The following is a 20,733-nucleotide window of genomic DNA, read 5'->3' as shown; positions in this document are numbered from 1 at the left end:
TGCACAATTCTGTTTGTGTGTCTGTGTATTCTAGTAATACTGATGTAATCGCAGGCTCAAGCCCAATTAGCCTAGAGGGTAACTCTGTAATAATCCCTACCCCTGGGCATAATGGCCTATTAAAGCAACAGTGGACAGAATAAATGAGTGTGTCTAAGGAAAGGGAGGGAGGGAGGGAGGGGAAGAGAATGAAAGAAAGAGAGCCAGGAAATCTGAGTAACGCAACGGTAAAAGAGGTGCTAGGATAAGAGGAACAGAAGAAGACTTTTCAAAGATTTCACTCAAATACTAAAACACTGTCCTTGCAATAGGGAAGCATTATACTCAATTACACATCTATAAGCATGATTTAATTTAACAGTAGTCATGAACATCTTTAATAAGAGTTGTTGTTTTCTTTACTTTGTAGACTATCATTCATGACAGAGAAAGCAGAAACATTGGATTGTGTAGCCACATCTTGAAAGCATTCTTCATATGTTTTATTTGTTGGAAACCCTCCTCTGGATCACTGGACTGCTCATTAATGTTGTTGGGCTCAAGACCACATAAATCAAAAGCATGTCAAGACAGAGTCTGTGGAGAGGGGAGATCTAATCCAGACCAAGAGGAATATCTCAACTGAGACTATAAACATGAGTGCTTTGATGGGACAAGTAGTTGTGTGCTAATGCTTTAAAAGTAAAGACAGTATGCGTCTGTCAGTAATGAGTAGAGGGTAAAATTAAGGCCAGGATGTAAATGAGCTAAGTCAGACCTTTAACAGTAAAAGCACCTTCTGTATGCATCACTTTTTCAGCAAGTTTCCAAATGTGGGCATTGTCTTTACCTGTACCAAACCAGCCAAATACAGATATGCAAGAAGTCAGTTTAGCTGTAGTTCAAACATCCATACTTTGCTCTTTACCCAACACTAAACCCTATGCAATAAATGTCAGCGGGAAGCAAATAATTCTTCATATTTCCGTAGTAGATTTGTGACAATGACATATTTGGAATACAACAGAGGATACAACAGTGATAATTGCTAATTTGTGTTGTGATTGAAGATAAATGCAGTTCCAACAAAACAGATTCTCGTTTAAACCCACAGTTTGTAATTTATCCCACTAGGGGTCTCTCAATTAAAACAATAACAAAAATTGGACTCTGATATCGTTGTGAAGTAGCGTGGGATCATGGGAGTTTTTGTCTTCATTGTTCAACAACCACCTTTGCTGATGAAAATCTATCTGATGTGACTCAGGCAGAAATAATGTTTACGGACGGGGTAATGTGTTAAAGTTTACATTTTTGTTACGCTTATTAACGTTATGTCATTTTATTTTACTGAAATAGCCGAAAGTATAAGTAGCTAATGAACGTTAAATTGCTAACTTATTAGATGAGTTCACTACCCATAAAGCTACTGTAGCTAATGTTATGTGGCAAATGTAATCGTAGGGTAGCCCAGCGCTGTAATCTTGGGTCAAAATAATGACCCTTGGGTCGCTTGGTTCACCGATGCGTTTACGCTTTACAAGGACATCTTCGGTGTGAGAAGGCACAGCAAATAGCAAATAATCATGCTCCATCACAAGTGAGCAATACAAACAATAGTAAACAATTGTTTACTTCCTTCCTCACTCTCTGAGGTATCATCTGGTGCTTCCCATGTTTCCCTGGAAGTAAGAGCAACTAGAGAGGGCTAAGGGGACATATGACAGCATTGACAGATGTATCAAATGTACTAAATGTAACAGACCATTACAAAATTACAGATTTCTCTTGGTTTGAACATTGTTGGAAACATTTGGGATAATGTAAGTACACAACTCTACAAAATAAATAACATGGGTCTAGTTTCATAGACATTTGAATGTGGAAATGTTACAAATGATATCCTTAAATGTGTGGTGCGTGTTCATGTGGGTGCACATGTGGACAAACTCACCTGACGATAAGTCTACCCGGTTGTTCGTGGTCGCCTTCGTCACATTGATATGAACTGCAACCTTGCTGTCCTCGAGGGAGATCTCTAGCGTGCCATCGTCAAGATTACTGAAGAAGAGGAGCCCGTCGGGATTCCACGTACGAAACTGGAAGCTCACAGATATTGTGTTGTGATTGGCTCGACCCGGCAGCTGCAGGAAGCTGGTGGCATTGAAAAAGACCGGGAAGGTGTGGGTCTCCACACAGGAGAAGGACAGGTTACGCTGCCAAGTTAGAGAGAGAAAGAGACGCCGACAACGAGAGATAATAGGAAGTTATCAATTGATCTTCAAAGAGAAAAGTCAAAAACAAAGCTAATCCCTTTTAAATGTGGGCTTGTTTGTGAAGTTGTTTATATGTTTTAAATGCCCCAACACTTTAGGAAATCATGTATTTATTCTCTTAATTTATTCACGTTTACCTTCAGATGCTTCTGACTGAAGCTAGATTCAAAGACTGTTGCTTGTACACATTACAGAAATTTGTTTTTTTCAGCTCACACTGTCTTTGAAACCAGGGTAGAGGTATTGTAACCTGGATGATGTTTGCGTGCTAAAGGAAAACAAACACTATTGTGGATTTTAGTCACTAATTACCATTGAGCTTCTTCAACCATGTGCTCTTAATCAAATTATTAAAAAATGCACAATATTGAGCTGCCTTAACAACTGTAGATGATTCCTGATTGCCTCTGCCTGTGTGTGTGTGTGAGTGTGTGTGTGTGTGTGTGTTTCTGGAATTTGAGAGCAGATCTGTTTAGATTAGAAATGAATGACTGTGTGAGTCATCAGAGAGGTGTGGCTCTAACGAACTTGATTAGTGTCTCCATTCGTTCAATCAGTTTACCAGAGATCAAAGAAGATACACTGGCTGTCCACTGTTGAGGAAGAGCAGGAGAAGTGCAGAGACGGGAGCTCTGTGACTCTCCAGTAACTAATTTTAAGGATGGCGAAACACTTAATGTGCTGAAGTTACATCTAGCAGTCATCCAGAGTGCATTTGATGAGGGAAAGAAAGGCATTTAATATGTTCCTAATTCTGTTAAAAAACAAACTGTTCCACAGTCGTTGCAGTGAAATTCTGCCTTTGGTTGCTGCGAAATGGCAGCCTTGATATCAAGAGGGAGCACAAAGACAGGAGGCAAACACATGGAGGGGCCACTAATGGGTCAGCTGTGTCTGATTAATTATGAATCTGTTAAACTATTTTGGTACGGTGAATTATTTGCCCCCTCACTCAGGTCAGGTACAGAGTTAGTGTGACAATAATGAGGATGTTAAGTATTCAGCTGCCTTTATAAGCATATTATTTCAAGCTCTTTAGATTTACATGTGCATTGTGTTTCTATATATATATATATATATATATATATATATAAATATAATATGTGTATGTATATGAGAGTGTCTGTCTGTGTGTGTGCGTGCACATTTCCCTTACAAAGCTGGAGGTGTCTAGCTTCTTTCGGCGGGCCAGGTCTGTAATGTTGTCTCCATTGTAGTTGATGCTCTCCATGCAGCCTTTAAAGTTCTTTCTCCCTCCTCCCACTGGCTTCCCACTGTATGGCATCCCCCCAAAACTTAACTAGAGAAGAACAGAGGGCAAAAGGGGTAAAAAGAGATGGATAGTGTTACAAATATAGATTATTTAGGAGAATTTAGGACTTTCTTTAGCTTTGAGTGGTTTCTCCCTCTACTGCTAAAACACTGCAAAAAGCAACATAAATGTAACATGAAATTAAACATTTTTATTCAGAAAATCATTGTTCAGTCATTTCTACAGTTGAACATGTGTTTGTTTTCTTCCTTTCAGACATAGCTCTGAGGGAAACCAAGATGATGGAGGGTGGTTTGCAATTTCCAGTCAATATGTGCCTTTCTATCTGTGTGTGTGTGTGTGTGTGTGTGTGTGTGTGTGTGTATGCGTGTGTGTGTGTGTGTGTGTGTGCGCACGCGCGCACACGCGTGGGTGTTTGTATGTGTCTGTAGTGACGCTCCAGTAGTCTTAGTAATTATTGCCAATGGTAGACACAAATGCAGCCGGATATTTAGTCCACAGGGTTAAATGCGAGCAGAAAACACACAGACACGCAAGCACAAACACACACACACACACACACACACACACACACACACACACACACACACACACACACACACACACACACACACACACACACACACACACACACACACACACACACACACACACACACAAGATGGAGTGTGTGGACTAGATAGAGTACAGTGGTACACTTTGAGTAAAAGCTGGTCACATAGTTTGTAGAGAGACTCAGTCAGGCAATAACACTGCCAGGATCCATTCAGGCTTTACCACAGGCACGCGCGCACACACACACACACACACACACACACACACACACACACACGCACGCACACGCACACGCACACGCACACACGCACACACAGGTGTATAGATTTTCCTGAAGATCACTTAATTCAACAGCTTCGGTTTAATTGGACTGTGGTTTGTCTTGCCCCATTTCTTAGTATCCTACTTAACACTGGAACAGATCAGCCATGTCAGCAATATCTGCTAAAGGTCACACACAAACATATCAATGCACACACACAAACACATGTATACACCCATGTATTCACTGTACACAGCTGCACACACTCATTATACACAAGCGCATTTCATACCCATTATGCATTCCAAAATCAATTTCCTCTTTTAAGTATTATTAGCTGAACTCTTTGCATTCCATTACTGAATGACATTAATTATGTGAGTTTCATGGATTAGTGTTATAGCACAGTGTAAAACCAATATCTAGTTTCCTGTGTGATACTGATGCACTGTACACACAGAGGAGGCCTAGCTTCCACCAGTGATGAGTAGTTGTTTAAAAAGTAGTTATAAAATCAGGTAATGTAGAACAAGATAACAAAAAGAATCACAAATACAGACTATTAAGTAAAGACAATATATTGTATAATTGGTTTGAAATGACCACACAGCCCTGTTGAGACACTTTTTGAAAGGTTCAGATTTTAGCTGAACTGCTCACATTAACAGATTTGGTATTCTGTGCTGAACATCAGTACTGCCCAAGGCTTCTAAACAAGAATCGCTCAGTTTTCTAGAGAACTGAAGAATAACTCCATTATCATTAAGTCCTAAAAAATAAATACACAACGCCTCAAACATTAATGAAATACAGCCTGCGAGCTAGTTCAGGCAGAGAACCCAAGTGCATCGCTACACTCAACATGGCAGACCTGGAACCGCTAGTAAGCTGCAATCAATCAATCAAAATCGTACAAGGTACAATTCCAGTGAAATGTAATCCCAGTATCTTAAAGTTGTGCATGATTCATCATAAAGCAGAATGTGGCACACAGAAAAAAAGTCAGCCAATTACAGTTTTTTTCGATTGCTAAACAACAGTGGGCACAACTGGAGTCACATGTGCAAAACGCTAACTACAGTCTGCACAGCAGCAGTTCATGTGGACCAAACTCTAGTTCGTTTTTCATTGCTTGAACACAGTTTTCAAAACTCTACACACTTATCCCATGACTTTAACCACAACGTGCACAACACTGTAGATTTACAGCACTTTGTTCAAATGCTAACACACTGCTGTCAAAACTGTTAACCACACATTCAAAACAGAATAGATTTCAGTCTGGTACCTATCAAACACTGCTGATTGGAATTTTAGCTGAAAGCCTAAGCAGGTGTCTTGTTTTAGACTAGTTAGTGAAGATATACGGTATTTATACAGAGAAAGCTCAGAAAGCCTTTTTTGTATACAAAGACCAAATAAGAATGAAACAATTATATACTGTACCGTTTGAGAGAAACACGTAAAAGAGCAAAGATACCAATATGTCCAGGTAAGATGTCTGAGGTTATGTACACAGCTATAAAAAAAAATTTTATTAGTCACACTATTCTTTGGTACTGTTACGTATGTACCTTTGTACAAAATACTTTATTGAAGAAAACTGCTGATTTTCATTCCTTCTTGTTTACCTTATGTAAAAATTGGTATGCTATACAATCTATATTTTTTCCTTAAATAAACTGTTGAGTAGTGTCAAGTCACTCAAATTGTTCAAACTGTAAAGATGAAAAAGTTTGTCATTTCTGTATTGGTGTTTGATGCTAGTGTTTTTACCCTCAGTGTGTTCTGAGTGACAGTGTGTGTTACCTCAGTGAGGCCTGTGCATAGTGTTTGCTGCACTGAGCCTGTTTTGAGACGTGTGTGAAGAGTTGTGTTGCTTTGAATGAGTTTTGCAGGTGATATGAACTGTTTAGCTCAGGTGACTGTTGGTAGTGCAGACTGTAGTTTGAGTTTTGCACATGTGACTCCAGTTGTGCCCACTGTCGTCTAACAATCGGAAAAAACTGTAAATGGCACCGGCATGCCAGGATCCAGCCAAGTCTTGGCGAAAGGACACCACATCTCCCAAAATCCCGGTGGAAAGAGAGGTCTGTGGGCATGCACGTTTGCCAACTAAAGCCACTATAATTGCCTTGTGTTTGCAATAATGGGTGGTCTGAACAGGTGAAAACGCAAATGCAATTTCATGCCAAAAAGTTGCCTGAAAATTACACTGCGCAACCTAATCAAAGTAAACACAGCCTCAGCTACACCTGTCGCCACCCATCCCACCTTGGCTCAAGCAGGTTTGTTCGGAGCCAGGAAATTACCACATAGACTATAGCCTGAGGAAAAGAGCAAAAGGGTTTGCACTACCACTGGCTTTGCACCTGCAGGATTGGGCCCTGCATGTAATATAGGGTTGAGCAAATAAACCACTTTGTGACTACTACCTGCTAAACTAGCATGCTACGGTACTAAATATATGCTGTGCTGTTACAATTAACAACTAAAGTTGGTTGAGAAGTAAGTATTCTTCTGTTAATCTAAAATGCTCTGGACTGACACACACATACAAGCATCACTTAGGCAAAGCTGAGATAGCTGAATAAATCAGCTGACATTTTAGCTATTCACTTTTTCCATGGTCTGCCAGTTCCTTTTACATAATTGAACTCACCCATGACTGCCTATCAATGTACAGTTTTCGAATCATTTGGCATCCAAAGGTTTTGTTAACATGATGTCAAGCTGATATGTCTTTTAAAGAAATAGATGTAATGCATGTTTAAGTAGCAAACATGCTTTATACAGCTGAATACATGGAATGTTTCCCAGTCATCTCGGTCAGGGCCCTAAAGTATAATCCGTTTTTGGTTTTAAACCAAAAACGAAAAAAAAAAAAAACGGGTCGATGTTTCGTTTTTGGTTTCAAAACAAAAATGGAAAAACAAAACTATGAGCTCCGTTTTCTCGTTTTTCCAATGTCCATACAAATAAAAAATGAACTGGAAAACTGCTCGTTTTTCAACTGTTGTTTTTTTGTTATTCATTTTTCCGTTTTAACCCAAGAGCGAGAATATGGGCTCATTTTTATAATTTGCATAATCATTGAAAATCTGATGGAACACAGGTCTCGTTTATAATGTTATTTTGGTCTTACGTGTTAAGTCAAAAGTTGACTAAACCCATGCGCTCTGGACAGGAAGTAACATTAACGTGTCAAAATAAAAGCATGAGAGCTGTAATAACTGCCAGAAGAACGAGGCACTTTATGAATACATTGTTTGCCTGTAGCTTGTCAGATTAGGCTAAAGTTAGCTATTTAGGGTTATATAAAGTATTTCATTATTTAATAATAATTTTAAAATCACATGAAAACTACATTCATCTATTATTAGCCTGTGTGGCAGTTATTGACTAGTTACTCTAATCTTACACCAGCCAGTAAAAAGGCATCTAACACTTGTGTTGTCTTCGTTTAAATGTGTCATGTTTTCAAAGTTTCCTATAAGAAATATGGGTTTCTTTCAACCAAATTAACCAAAAAAATAAAATGCATTGTTCCCTTCCATGCTCTTTGCAAGTAAATTAATATTCAGAAATGTCACACAATTTGGGGTGTTTTATTCAATTTTATAGCAGTTATGGTCTTCCTGGGCGAATTTTAACCTGGTAGTGCAATAGGGCACTATTGAGCTTTACAGAAGATAAACACATAGGACACATACATATTTACAAGTATGTGCATGCACGCACACACACACACACACACACACACACACACACACACACACACACACACACACACACACACACACACACACACACACACATACACACATACACACACACACACACACACACACTTACCAAGAGCCTGGGTCTGTCCAAGGTTTCTTCCTAAAAGGGAGTTTTTCCTCACCCCTGTCACTTTTACGCATTTATGCATGCTCTTGAGGGGAATCACTGGAATTGTTAGGTTATTATAAATTATACATGGTCTAGACCTACTCTATCTGTATATATATATATATATATACTGTTATATATACTGTTCAGTGGCCAGCAGATTAGACTGGGGTTGTACTGGGCAGCTTCCAGGTATGAAAGTGGAACTGTGTGAATGTGATCAGGTCGTCGTTGCAAATGAGAATTTGAGAATCAAAAAATGAGAATCAACTTACCTGGATACTGTAAATAAGGGTAAATACAGTATATATATATATATATATATATACTCGTACCACATTGGTCTGTAGTATTCTCTCTACTACTGCAGTACTTTTACAGGGATGTATTTATATGTAGTACCATAATGAAACATGTATCACCTATTTTGTAGTACAATATTTAATGATTGTACGAACAAAGAGCGAGTGAAACTATGGGTAGCTTGTGTGTGGGTGATCGAAAGTAACCTTTCAATGGTATTTCACAATATATTAGTTTTTTGAACCAATGATTGTGCAAGCGCAAGATGTCTTTAAAGATATGAATGCACAATGCAATGTTTTGAACATTGGACAGCCTGTGTTACAAGTGATGATCGTTTTGAGTTTTGTGTCTAGAGTTTTGAAAAATGACATCATGGTTCTGAAATTAGTAGCAAAGTGATTGTAAAAAACTGTAATTAGCTAGGAAATAGGAAAGAAAAGACTGTAGTGTAAACGTCAAATGCAGTGTTCCTCAACTTGCTTGTACTGTAAAAACAAACAAAGGAGTGATTAGGCTACTGTATTCTACATCTTCATCAACTCTGTCTTGTGGATTTGGCCGCAGGTTCTCATCTACATCACAATGGATGTTTTCATTATACATTTTGGAAAAAACCTAAACAATGTGGTACAAGTGTATATATATATATATATATATATATATATATATATATATATATATATATATAGACACAGCACTTTACAGTATATATAAAGTATATATCTCAATCATCAGTAACGAGTTCCAAGGGCTTGCATCCATACAGTGCAGTACTGTCAATACTGTAAATAGTCTGAAAAAGTGGTAGCCTATGTGAGACCATAGAAACAGTGTCTGATACAGTAAACAATAGTACATTACAGTAAAGAAGGATGATGAAATATTACATCCACAGATCATGTAGTCTAATTGGTTCACGCTCCAAGCTAACTGGTGACAGTGAATCTCGTTATCTTGAAACTTTCATGATCTTGTCTGTTTCCATACACTGTGCATTAAGAGTATGCAACAGTTACTTATCATTTTGAGCAGTTGTATGAATTGATAGTTAGATGATTGGAATGAAATGAATAGACAATCATCTGGAATGTCATGTGTGAATTGCTTTTTGAAATAGTAGTACTTTGATGTTGAGTTATGTCTTATTGAACAGCTGATCTTTGTTAAATGAACAAATGATCTTAGGTTTATGTGTATTGTATCCAAGCAACTGAAAAAAGTGTTAGTGTTTTGAAAAATGTCTATTTTGATCATTGGTTGTGAGTTTTGTGTCCAGAGTTTTGAAAAATGACGTCAAGGTTCTGAAATTAGTGCCAAAGTGATTGTAAAAACTGTAATGGCAGTTTAGATGGTCAACCATGTCACATGAATATTCTGCAGAGTTGCAATAAAAAGAAGCCTTTTCATTTAAGTGGTCAAGTGGTTTAGCCCTTGTGTTGTCTTATAAATTGGGTCATTATAAATGTTATTGGCAAAACAAAATTGACCATTTCATAAAGCATGAAGTAATCATTAATTTTACACTTATTTTTTTGCATTCATGGTCAACAGACCTCATTTACATGAATTATACCTAATTTCTAAGTAAAATGAGGATATACGATTAGTTGTTTTGGATTATAACAGACTGGTATATTCAATTCCATTTAATTTATAGAATCAAATCATAACAGGAGTTATCTCAGGACATTTTACATATAGAGTAGGTCTAGACCACATGTATAATTTATAATAACCCAACAATTTATAATAACCTAACAATTCCAGTGATTCCCCTCAAGAGCATGCATAAATGCGTAAAAGTGACAGTGGTGAGGAAAAACTCCCTTTTTAGGAAGAAACCTTGGACAGACCCAGGCTCTTGGTATGTGTGTGTGTGTGTGTGTGTGTGTGTGTGTGTGTGTGTGTGTGTGTGTGTGTGTGTGTGTGCATGCACATACTTGTAAATATGTATGTGTCCTATGTGTTTATCTTCTGTAAAGCTCAATAGTGCCATATTGCACTACCAGGTCAAAATTTGCCCAGGAAGACCATAACTGCTATAAAATTGAATAAAACACCCCAAATTGTATGAAATTTGTGAATATTAATTTACTTGCGAAGAGCATGGAAGGGAACAATGCATGTTATTTTTGGTTAATTTGGTTGAAAGAAACCCATATTTCTTATAAGAAACTTTGAAAACATGACACATTTAACATGAAGACAACACAAGTGTTAGATGCCTTTTTACTGGCTGGTGTAAGATTAGAGTAACTAGTCAATAACTGCCACACAGGCTAATAATAGATGAATGTAGTTTTCATGTGATTTTAAAATTATTATTAAATAATTAAATACTTTATATAACCCTAAATAGCTAACTTTAGCCTAATCTGACAAGCTACAGGCAAACAATGTATTCATAAAAACCCTTGTTCTTCTGGCAGTTATTACAGCTCTCATGCTTTTATTTTGACACGTTAATGTTACTTCCTGTCCAGAGCGCATGGGTTTTAGTCAACTTTTGACTTAACACGTAAGACCAAAATAACATTATAAACGAGACCTGTGTTCCATCAGATTTTCAATGATTATGCACATTATAAAAATGAGCCCATATTCTCGCTCTTGGGTTAAAACGGAAAAATGAATAACAAAAAAACAACAGTTGAAAAACGAGCAGTTTTCCAGTTAATTTTTAATTTGTATGGACATTGGAAAAACGAGAAAACGGAGCTCATAGTTTTGTTTTTCCGTTTTTGGTTTAAAACGAAAAACGGATTATACTTTAGGGCCCTGACCCCATCTCCTGTATCTGTGTTTGGACATGTACTGTATGTGTTATTAGACTTTGATGTTGGATTCATTACTTTATGTATTTCAAAGGGGAGACTACCATTCTCTGTCTGTGTTCTTCATATCCCTGTCTCTGTAGTAGACTTTGTTTCTCACCTCATAGTCCAAATCAAGGTGGTCAAACTCTCCATTGGTCCTGAAGTGCTGGGTGTGTCTGTCCAAGGTGAAGTTGACATTACGACGGTAGCGTTCGATCACCACCGAGTGCCAGTGATTGTCATCTAAGAGGCTGCCGGTGGTCACAGAGGTATGACCCAGGATAGAGCCATACTGATTACTGCCTGTAATTAACATGTTGGTACAATATAAGCTATTGGACACTGTAAATGAAGCAGCATGTTTTCACAAGCCAAAAGTGAATTAAAACCATGTAAAAAATGGTCAAATATGTATGAACAACAGTTGAATTAGATTTTATTCTTGAAGCTATTATTATATATTCTGGGCAGCTTAACAAGGACCAAAGAACACAAAATGTATTTGTGTTCTCTGGCAGGGATTTGCCAAACTAGTAAAACAAATATTTCAGTGCTTCACAGTTCCGGCTATATGCTTCCTGCCAATAATAAAAACACCTGGCATTTCTTAAGCAGCTCAAGGTGCCGTTAGTTGTAACACTGTGTACAAGAATGCACCACTGCAGTTGTTGCTTCTGTGCTGCAGTAAGGCATCATTAAAGGTCACACCAGTTCTGTCAGCAACACAGCTGGTTGACAGTGAGTGATGCTCCACACGCTTATGGATTGTTGTGGCTGTTGTTTACAGTGTAAAGGGTAAAACGCTGTACATGGACACTTTATCTTTGCTCCTAGATAATGGTATCTTGACAGACAGGCCATTAATTTAGATTACAAAAGTTTAGCATTATTGGCAAGTCTATAGTGATGGTATTATTCGTTTGACCTGTCAAGTTTCTGCAAACACAACCAGTGTACTAAAGTGTAGCTGCATGCATTGGACTGAGTACCTATTAAATCCAAGGATTTTGAGCTTGACTGTGTATAGCTTGGCCTTAAAAATAATTATATTAAGGACTGTCGCCAGTGTGGGATTAACAAAGTCTATCTTATCTTATATATCACTTAGATATTTCATATTCAATAAGATTGCTTGAGTTTTACTTTGAAAGATATGGTTTCACAAACCTATAAGCTCCTTCAAAGTTTGAGTATTAACAGAAGGTATAACATGTCTAAAATCAATTGATACCAAGACAGCTACATCAAAACATTGTGTCAGGAGGGTCAGCATAAAGAGAAACTTTGCTTTGCATTTCATTGTCTAAAAAAAGATGTGTTGCCCACCCAGGTTTATCTGCAACAGCAGCTTGGCCTTGCGAAGCTCCAGGGTGATGTAGTCTCCCTGTTGGCCCTCCCCATGGAGAATCACACCCTCGCTCTCTGACGTCTTGAACCTTAGTGCAATCACATCTTTGATGATCTTCATCTTCTTCACCTGCACACATGTAAACAAACAGCACATGGTTGTGAAACACCACGTGGCTCAGATTCAATTAAAGAAATGTAGAAACTGTCTTTACTTTACTTCAAAACAAGAATGCCTGCACATTTCCAGGTCTCCCAGCGATCTTCTCAGAATCTACATCAAATGAATTTACCATCATATTTTATTGCTATTTGTTGATTTTTAGGATCTAACCTTTATGTTCTAAAACAATCTTGACAGTATGACTTTTTATGGGAAGGTTTAGTCAAGATAACATAGAATATCAAGGTAGTTAATCCAGTACCTTAAAACGATATGAGATTACACCCTGTCCATCAAAGTTGATCACGCCCACCCCTAAAAAAGACAGAAAGTGGACAAATAGAATAAAGAGGGAAACACGAGAGAAAGAAAGGAAGACAGTGACAGTGAGGTACAGAGATAAAATGCAAAATTGGAATAATACAACAATACACCTAAATTAGCAGCAGTAATGCAATGAAGCTTAGTCAGTTGTGCTAATACAGTAAGCTAATAATAGATGAACAGGCAAAGGGCCTGTGGAAATTTGATATCTCCTAGCTGTTGTTTCTAATGATATTGTACCCAGTAGGGCTTTTTCACAGAGTACATTTTGACATGTCACAGTGTGAAAAGCACAGGTGCAAATGATTTAATTAATGATGACTGAATTCCATTGTGCTGCTTGTTTCAGGGTCCTGATATTGTGCCTATTTGGCCCACCATCACACTACCCATGCTTCCATCCACATTAAGTAATATCAAATGAAAAATGCCTTATGCAAACAATAAAATTTGACTGAATTTCATGAATATGAAGTTGTACATTCGATCTCATCGGATTTTCTCTTGATTACTCTGTAAGCCGCTTATGTGATAAACGCAGATGGAAACGTTATTTGCCGATTACGTTGTAGGTTATTTGTATTGTTATAGTTTTAGGTCATTTCCACCACGTATTTCCGCTTTCTGTGCAGACATGGCGGGTGTCAACAAAGACAGATATAAGTGGACGAACGAGGAGACGAAAGACTTTTTAAATTTAATTTATGAGCGAAATATAACGGCTATATTAGATAGCAAAAATCATTGTCGTCTGCCATGTACGTCTATCTGCATCATCATAGCGATGTTTTGATAGCATTGTTGTTGTCTTATTATAGCTTGATATGTCCCTATGAAGCACACCAGAAGCACTTACAACTTGTGCAATATTAATCATTTATAGGTAGACGGCGCAACCCATTTTGTCTAGCAAACTTTGTTTGCAAATGTTAGCTTGAATGTTGTTCAATTCAGTGTGAAAATGAATGGATACACCTTAAAATGTCTCAAATCTATTTGATATCCCAATTTGATCACAAAACAGCATGTGACGTCATTACGCACAGGTTTATAGTCCCCTTAAAGCCGTTGGATGGAAACCCTCTTTCCCCGGCTTTATTCGCATGAATGTTTTTAGCGAAATTCGACTGACAAGTGGATGGAAACATAGCTACTGTCATGGGTCACTGGGATAAATGAATAGAACAGAGCCATCTGTAAAGTAACACCTGTGCTTTTCCTATTATGACAAGTCTGCTGTGAAAAAGGCCTGCAGAAAAAAAAGATGTTGAGTGTTGTCATGTAAAACACCATTAGTGAGCAGTGACACTTGTTCACTATACATATTTTCTATTTCACTGCATTGTGTTAAAGGGTCCAATTGAATTCTGTGGGATTTATTTTCTTCACACATGGCAGCTTTTTAAAATTCTGACTGGGGTGAAAGAAAATACTTTCTACTAATACTAAGAATGTATCAAACAACAAAACATGGTCATTGTAAAAGGTATCACAGCTAGACACCTACGATACACCGACCAGGTATTACTGTATTGCGGCTGATTAGCTGCTGGGCGGAGCCACAACTCTGCCCAGTTTCAACCTGAGCAGAGGTCTAATCAGCCACGATTAAAAACACCTGTGTTTGTGTGCACACAGGCCTGTTAAACATACTTGTCTTAAGGTATAAAATGCTACGTCTATTATTACCAATTTACAGGTGCTGGACTTACAACAGAACTGTATCTGTAGTGCCACTGAAATTACATTTAGGATTACAGAAATTACAAAACATCTTAATAAGGATTAATAAGAAGCAGTGCATTTCCAAGTAAAATTAAATCCAATTGAGATATTTTGTATGTAAAAATGAAGGTTTTAGTCTCCAAAAAGGGACAGAGGGCAGAAGGAGACAGGCAATAGGGTGGAGATTTTCAGATCTTGAGAAGGAAATAAAGTGCAGTACTTGACGCCCTCGTCAATCTTACAATCGTAACCCCAACTGTTCAAGTGGTTAGTGGAGAGTGCGTGTCCGTGTGGTGTGATTGGTTGTGAAGGTAGAGAAGAGTGTACAGGCTATGATAGGATAACAGAGCTCGGGAAAGATCAGATCATCTTATACACAGACACACTCATGCGCAGTCACGCCGTCCCTTAATCTTACTTTCTCTCTTGCTTTCTCACTTATATAACACGCACACACAAAACTATGCCAAGCCTGTCCTTTCATGATAAACACCTGGAGAGGGGGGTGAAAGGAAATTACATCTGTTTCCTTTGTTCTAACTTCAGTGCTCCCAAAATGATCCCATGCTGCCTCTCACTGGGTAGAATACATCTTTCCATCTCCTTCGCTGCTTGACACTTTCCTCTTGTTCCCTCGCTGGTTCTTTCTCTCTCTTTCCACTTTCATCTTTCTCCATTCCTCCCTCTCTGCTCCACTCTTTTTTAATTTCCCCTCTTCCTTCCATCACTTCATTTGCTTTATCGCTCTTTCTCTATCTCTCTCTGGCTCTCTCTCCCCGCCCCTCTCATCATCTTCTTCTGCCACGTTTATGGTGCAAACAGTGGTGGTAGTTGACAGTTTTCCAATTGTTTTATGAGATATTGCAGATCTAGTTGTGCTGCTCAGAAAATGATTGCCAGCTCAGCTGAGTGCTTGGTGTCAGGAGGGAAACTTTATGGAGACTGGAGGGCTTTTCCACCACCTGCAGATGACTGTGAGATGCAGCGAAAGAGGGAGAGAGGTTGACCCACTGCGACGCAGAGTAACAAGGGACGACTGCTTGGTCTGTAGCCAGGGCAGCTGTGATGGCATGCACATAAGATGGCCAAGGTTTATTAGACCCTGACCCAGGAGTCCATGCCATTTTGGATCCTGACCCAGATGGTGGTTTTCCACCAGAGAAAGTGTGACAGACGGTGACTGAGATAGAGGTTTAATATAGACAGCTGCTTGTGACAGCCAATGCAATCTTCAAATTATTATTATAAATTGCTATTATTAATCAGCATCTGAAAAATAGAAGTTGATGTCAGTACATCACTGTCATATTACCTGACCAATGGTTGCTGTTTGTGGTGTGTAGAGCCACAAAGAGAAACTGTTTAGAGAATGTTGATGGTATGTCAACGCCAAAAAAATGCCACGTTTATTAAGTGTGGTATTACAATTGAAATCTATTAAATCTAATACAGATTAGACTATGTATTCATAATCATTCTCCACTTTAAATGGCAAAATATAATGTTATTGTACATCATTTCTACACATTTTGTCTCCTGAATGCGTCACTTTGGATAATTGCCAGAATAAAGCAAGAAGACATGAAATCAGCCAACGCAAAGCAACACCACAGGGATGACACCTGCATCATGTCAGGGCAAATTAAAGGTGCATGTAGTGCTTATTATGTTAAATTGTATCCATGGCAACGTGTCAATGGGCAAGCAGCAAATTAGGTGGCTGTGAGCACAAAAGCAGGTCACTCACAGTGAGATCTACCTTTATCAACTAAAGGATTTGGTTGTTTTCCATATAATTGGAAGATGTGTATTTGCATTTTGTGACTGTTGGTAAGACACAATAATCAAATGTGAGAGGTTAAGCTCTGGTATAAATTCTGTCACTGCTTTTGATATACTATAGATGCAATGTAGGAAAGCTTTTTTGCACACCTCTTTTGTCGGGCAGGTGCGTAGGATATGATCAAAAGTAGCAGATCAAAAGCTTAGAGAAAGTCCTGCACACTGACCATTTACACTGACCATTACGCAAGCAATAATGTATTTAGAAAAATACAACGTTTCAGTCTCAGACTTTCATCAGGTAAATTTACCTACCTGATGAAGGTCTGAGACCGAAACGTATTTTTCTAAATAAATTATTGCTTGCGTAATGGTCAGTGTGCAGGAATTTCTCTAAGATATTCTATAGATAACATTATTAAAGGAGGAATGAAAATAATAATCAATAGATTTATCCATAATGAAAAGAACTGTTGGTCTCGGGCCTGTACTGTAATAATGTATGTACTCCCCCCTTTCCCCCGTACTTATTGCACTTCAGAGCCGGTAGGCTACATTGAGGCTCTTTCAGCTGTTTCTGTGTTTAGCCGCAGTCCTGCTCCAGAAATAAATGCTAACAATAAACATATCTACATAAGTACATTTCTTCAACTCAACAGATAATGATGGTAATACATTATCCTGAAAGCTGATTTAGATTATTGTTGGCATAAATGGGCCGCAGGTTGAAGTCAGATATGATATGCTTGCATTTATTTGAAATTCTACTTGCATGACAGTGATTGCTTTGTATAGAAAATTAAATTTGTACACAGTTTCCGTCTGACTTCCCTTTCTCTCACATACCAGCTCTACTATTCCCTGACTCATCTATGAAATAATTGATTTTCTGTTGATCCTATGTTAATTAAAATGGAAATGAGCATGTAAATTCCAAAGCATGGTGGCTCAGGACTGCTTTATAGCCTTTGGCACAGACACATACACACACAGCCTTTCATTGCACAGTCCTAAATGAGTCATAACATGGTATTGCATTTAATTATCATACATTTTCGAAACCCAGAATTACCATTTTATGCTAGGAACATAACATCTATATTTATCTGCCTCCTTCTCCTCCTACTAATTCTCTTTTGTGCCTTCTTTTTTCATCCTCTTTTCTTTTTCGTTGCCCGAACACTGTCCTTCTCTCTTTTATTGTTGGATCGGGAAGCAGGAAAACATTTAAGGAGAAGTTGATTGTGAGAGAACAGAAGAGTTGGGGGAGTGAAGGGTGGATAGATGAACAGACAAATATACGAGTTCTCATTTCCTGACTGAATGCTGAAGAAAGAAGCAGTGACAGTGTAATCATGAGGAAGTACCGTTGAGCTTCAAAACACAGCTGACAGACAACTCTGACCAGGGGGAGTGTGTGTGTTCATGGTAGGTGTGTCTGTGTGTATGTAACTTTCTCTCTCTCTCTCTCTGTTATCACTCATATCTGGGTTGTAGGCATATGTTCAACTGATTATGTGTTGTGTATTTAATATGTGTTTCATCTGTCAGCTTGTGGCGGACAACATTCATATCTGTCAGAAACATTGTGCTTATTTGGTTTAGGAACAGATATGTTCTTTCAGTAGTATTGTTGTTTATGTCAAACACTGTCTACCAATTAAAGGACACCTGGGGGAAATTTCACAAAACCTAGATAGCGGATTAAGCCAGGATTTCCCAGTTATTGTGGCTCAATTTAGTCTTGACTTGGTTTCACAAAAGCAGAGGCACCTAAGTTACCATGGAGATTTATTCTTTACAGCTAGCCTGCTCCTGACCAGGAGCTAATAGCCAGGATTTATTAATCCTTGAGCCTTTTCTGTTCACTCAGCAGTGGTGTTACCATATTGTTATCAGCCTGCATTAAAATACAACATGTGTATATTGCTGTTCATTTAAGTACTGTTATTATTTAAAGTGGTGCACATTATTTTTTTTCTGTCATTGTTACTGTTATATTGCTGTATGAAAACTGCTGTTCATATTGTTGTTAGAAGTTTGATGAATATATCATCATCAGCTTAATCCTATAATGGTATGATTATGATGGTTTCAATTCAGAGCAGTTAGTCAGTCCGTGATCGTCTGCCACGCTTTCTCTTGCTGTTTCATTACAGCGGCCATGTTTCTTTTCTTTTTTATTTTTTTTTTACAAATAATGTGTTTCACGTTGTACTTCCACAAGAAGCTGCTGCTCACTCTGTATAAAGTATGAACAATGGGTATTCTCCATTTTAGCATCAGTGAATCTGTTATCGACCTCGCGGTCTGTTAAGGAAAGCCGTGAACGCGCATCTATCCAAAATACTTCAGCCTGGCTTGACCTAGTCGCTCCTCCTCAGCCTGGCTTGGCCTTCGTGAAACGCACCAAGCCAGGCTGCACAGATTAGACTAGGTCAAGCCTCGCTTTATCAGTTATCCTGGATTTATAAATTCTGCTTCTGAGAAACAACCCGCAGGGCTAAAAACGTATCCAAATACAAGTGCCTTTTTTTGATCTATGAGAAGAAAGCTAGTGAGCGCACACATGATCTATTTGATCATGATTTATTTCACACAGCTAAAATCCATATACATCTGGGAGTTAACCATAATCACAGTGTTCTCCTACTGGACCACAAGCAGCTCCACTGGGGCAGATGCTGGCTTAGGTCACGTCAGCAGTAGTTGTTGTTGTTGTTGAGGCAGAAAAAAGTGAAACTCATTATCTTTTCAGATTCTAAACCTCAGTCTAATTCTACCCTTCCTGTATTCTGCAAACAAAATCAAGTTTTGACCTTGCTTTGTTCCTTGACAGCAGATGCAATAGCATTTTAAGTGATAAAACCCTTTATTGCATCGTCAGTGCTTGGACAGCTAAGGAAATCGTGACTTAAAGAGATAACATTTTGAGTGGCCGGGTTAGGTTAGCTAAGTGGGTAGAGCAGGCGCACATACACTGAGAGGTTTATGGCTCGATGCAGAGGCTCGTTGTTCAAATCTGAGCTGTGATGATTTCCTGCATGTCCTCCCACTCTCTCTCCCCTTTCTCACCTAGCTGTCCTGTCAAATTAAAGGCAGAAAAGCCCAAAAAGAGATAACACTTTGAATGCACAAAACTCCTATGCATTCAGATGGCAATTACAGCCAGTATATATTTCATTTAAACAGATCCATAGCAGAAACATTCGTAAAACCATATTAATATCTGACACTGTTTGAAGACTACTGACAAGTCGGTGGAGAAGCTGCAGAATAAATAAATCAAATCTACATCAAATCTAGTCTTGATTCATTCTAAGTACTTACTTTTACATTTCACAAGCTAGTGACAAACTAATGTCAGTTAAAAAGCCTACTTGGATCGAACTCAATTTTCCAACGTTCTCTGTTGTCTAAGGTCAACTGGTAACCATTTCTGAAAATACTTGTGAAATAAATAGACTGTGTTTCAGGTATGTTAGTCAGTCCGGCCAAAAAAATGAATTTCACTCAAACAGAAACCCGCTGGTGATTGACATCTAGCTAAACTGTTGTGTAAGCTATTGACCGTTCCTACATTTCTTTCTCTAAAGTTGAGAAATATATCTTATTGTGTCTTACTTGAATACCATGTTTTATACTGTATTTGGAAAAGTAAGTAAATAATGCTGATAAATTATGAAATAATCTGTGCAGGCCCTATACTGCTGGCTACCATGCTTACCTTGTTGTACTGAAGTTTGAAATCTGTGAAACAAATATATCTTCTCTACCTTCTTTATTGTCACTGCAAAGCACAACAGCATTATTATGGTGAACCTGCAAGACACTCCCTAACGTTGGAAGTGGCCTAAAATAAAATTTGCCTCTAAAAATATGTGACATTAAATAACAAGGCAGATGTTCCCAAATCAAATTCTGTTTTCAGTTTTGATAGTCCAAATTATGATCAATGATGTTAAAGGGTAGAAGCTATTCTGGTTAAAAAAACCACAAGAGCTACAAGTTGACTTTATAGTACAAAAGCA

At 38.2% G+C, this 20,733-nt stretch overlaps 1 protein-coding gene across 2 annotated transcripts in view; it reads right to left on the bottom strand.

The window, feature by feature from the left end:
- Positions 1-20,733, bottom strand: part of cntnap2a (contactin associated protein 2a) — a 404,761-nt gene that overhangs the window by 167,860 nt on the left and 216,168 nt on the right. For both annotated transcript variants that reach the window (XM_039790455.1, XM_039790456.1), the window contains exons 5-9: positions 13,134-13,186; positions 12,688-12,838; positions 11,480-11,664; positions 3,412-3,555; positions 1,934-2,195 (exon numbers count right to left, since the gene is read on the bottom strand). In XM_039790455.1, coding sequence (XP_039646389.1) covers positions 1,934-2,195; positions 3,412-3,555; positions 11,480-11,664; positions 12,688-12,838; positions 13,134-13,186 — 795 coding nt within the window. The remainder of the gene's footprint in view (positions 1-1,933; positions 2,196-3,411; positions 3,556-11,479; positions 11,665-12,687; positions 12,839-13,133; positions 13,187-20,733) is intronic.

The sequence above is a fragment of the Perca fluviatilis genome, chromosome 22 (assembly GCF_010015445.1).
Source record: "Perca fluviatilis chromosome 22, GENO_Pfluv_1.0, whole genome shotgun sequence".
Lineage (NCBI taxonomy): Eukaryota > Metazoa > Chordata > Actinopteri > Perciformes > Percidae > Perca > Perca fluviatilis.
The sequence above is the reverse complement of the archived record's forward strand: the minus strand, read 5'-3'. Positions and strand labels throughout refer to the sequence as shown.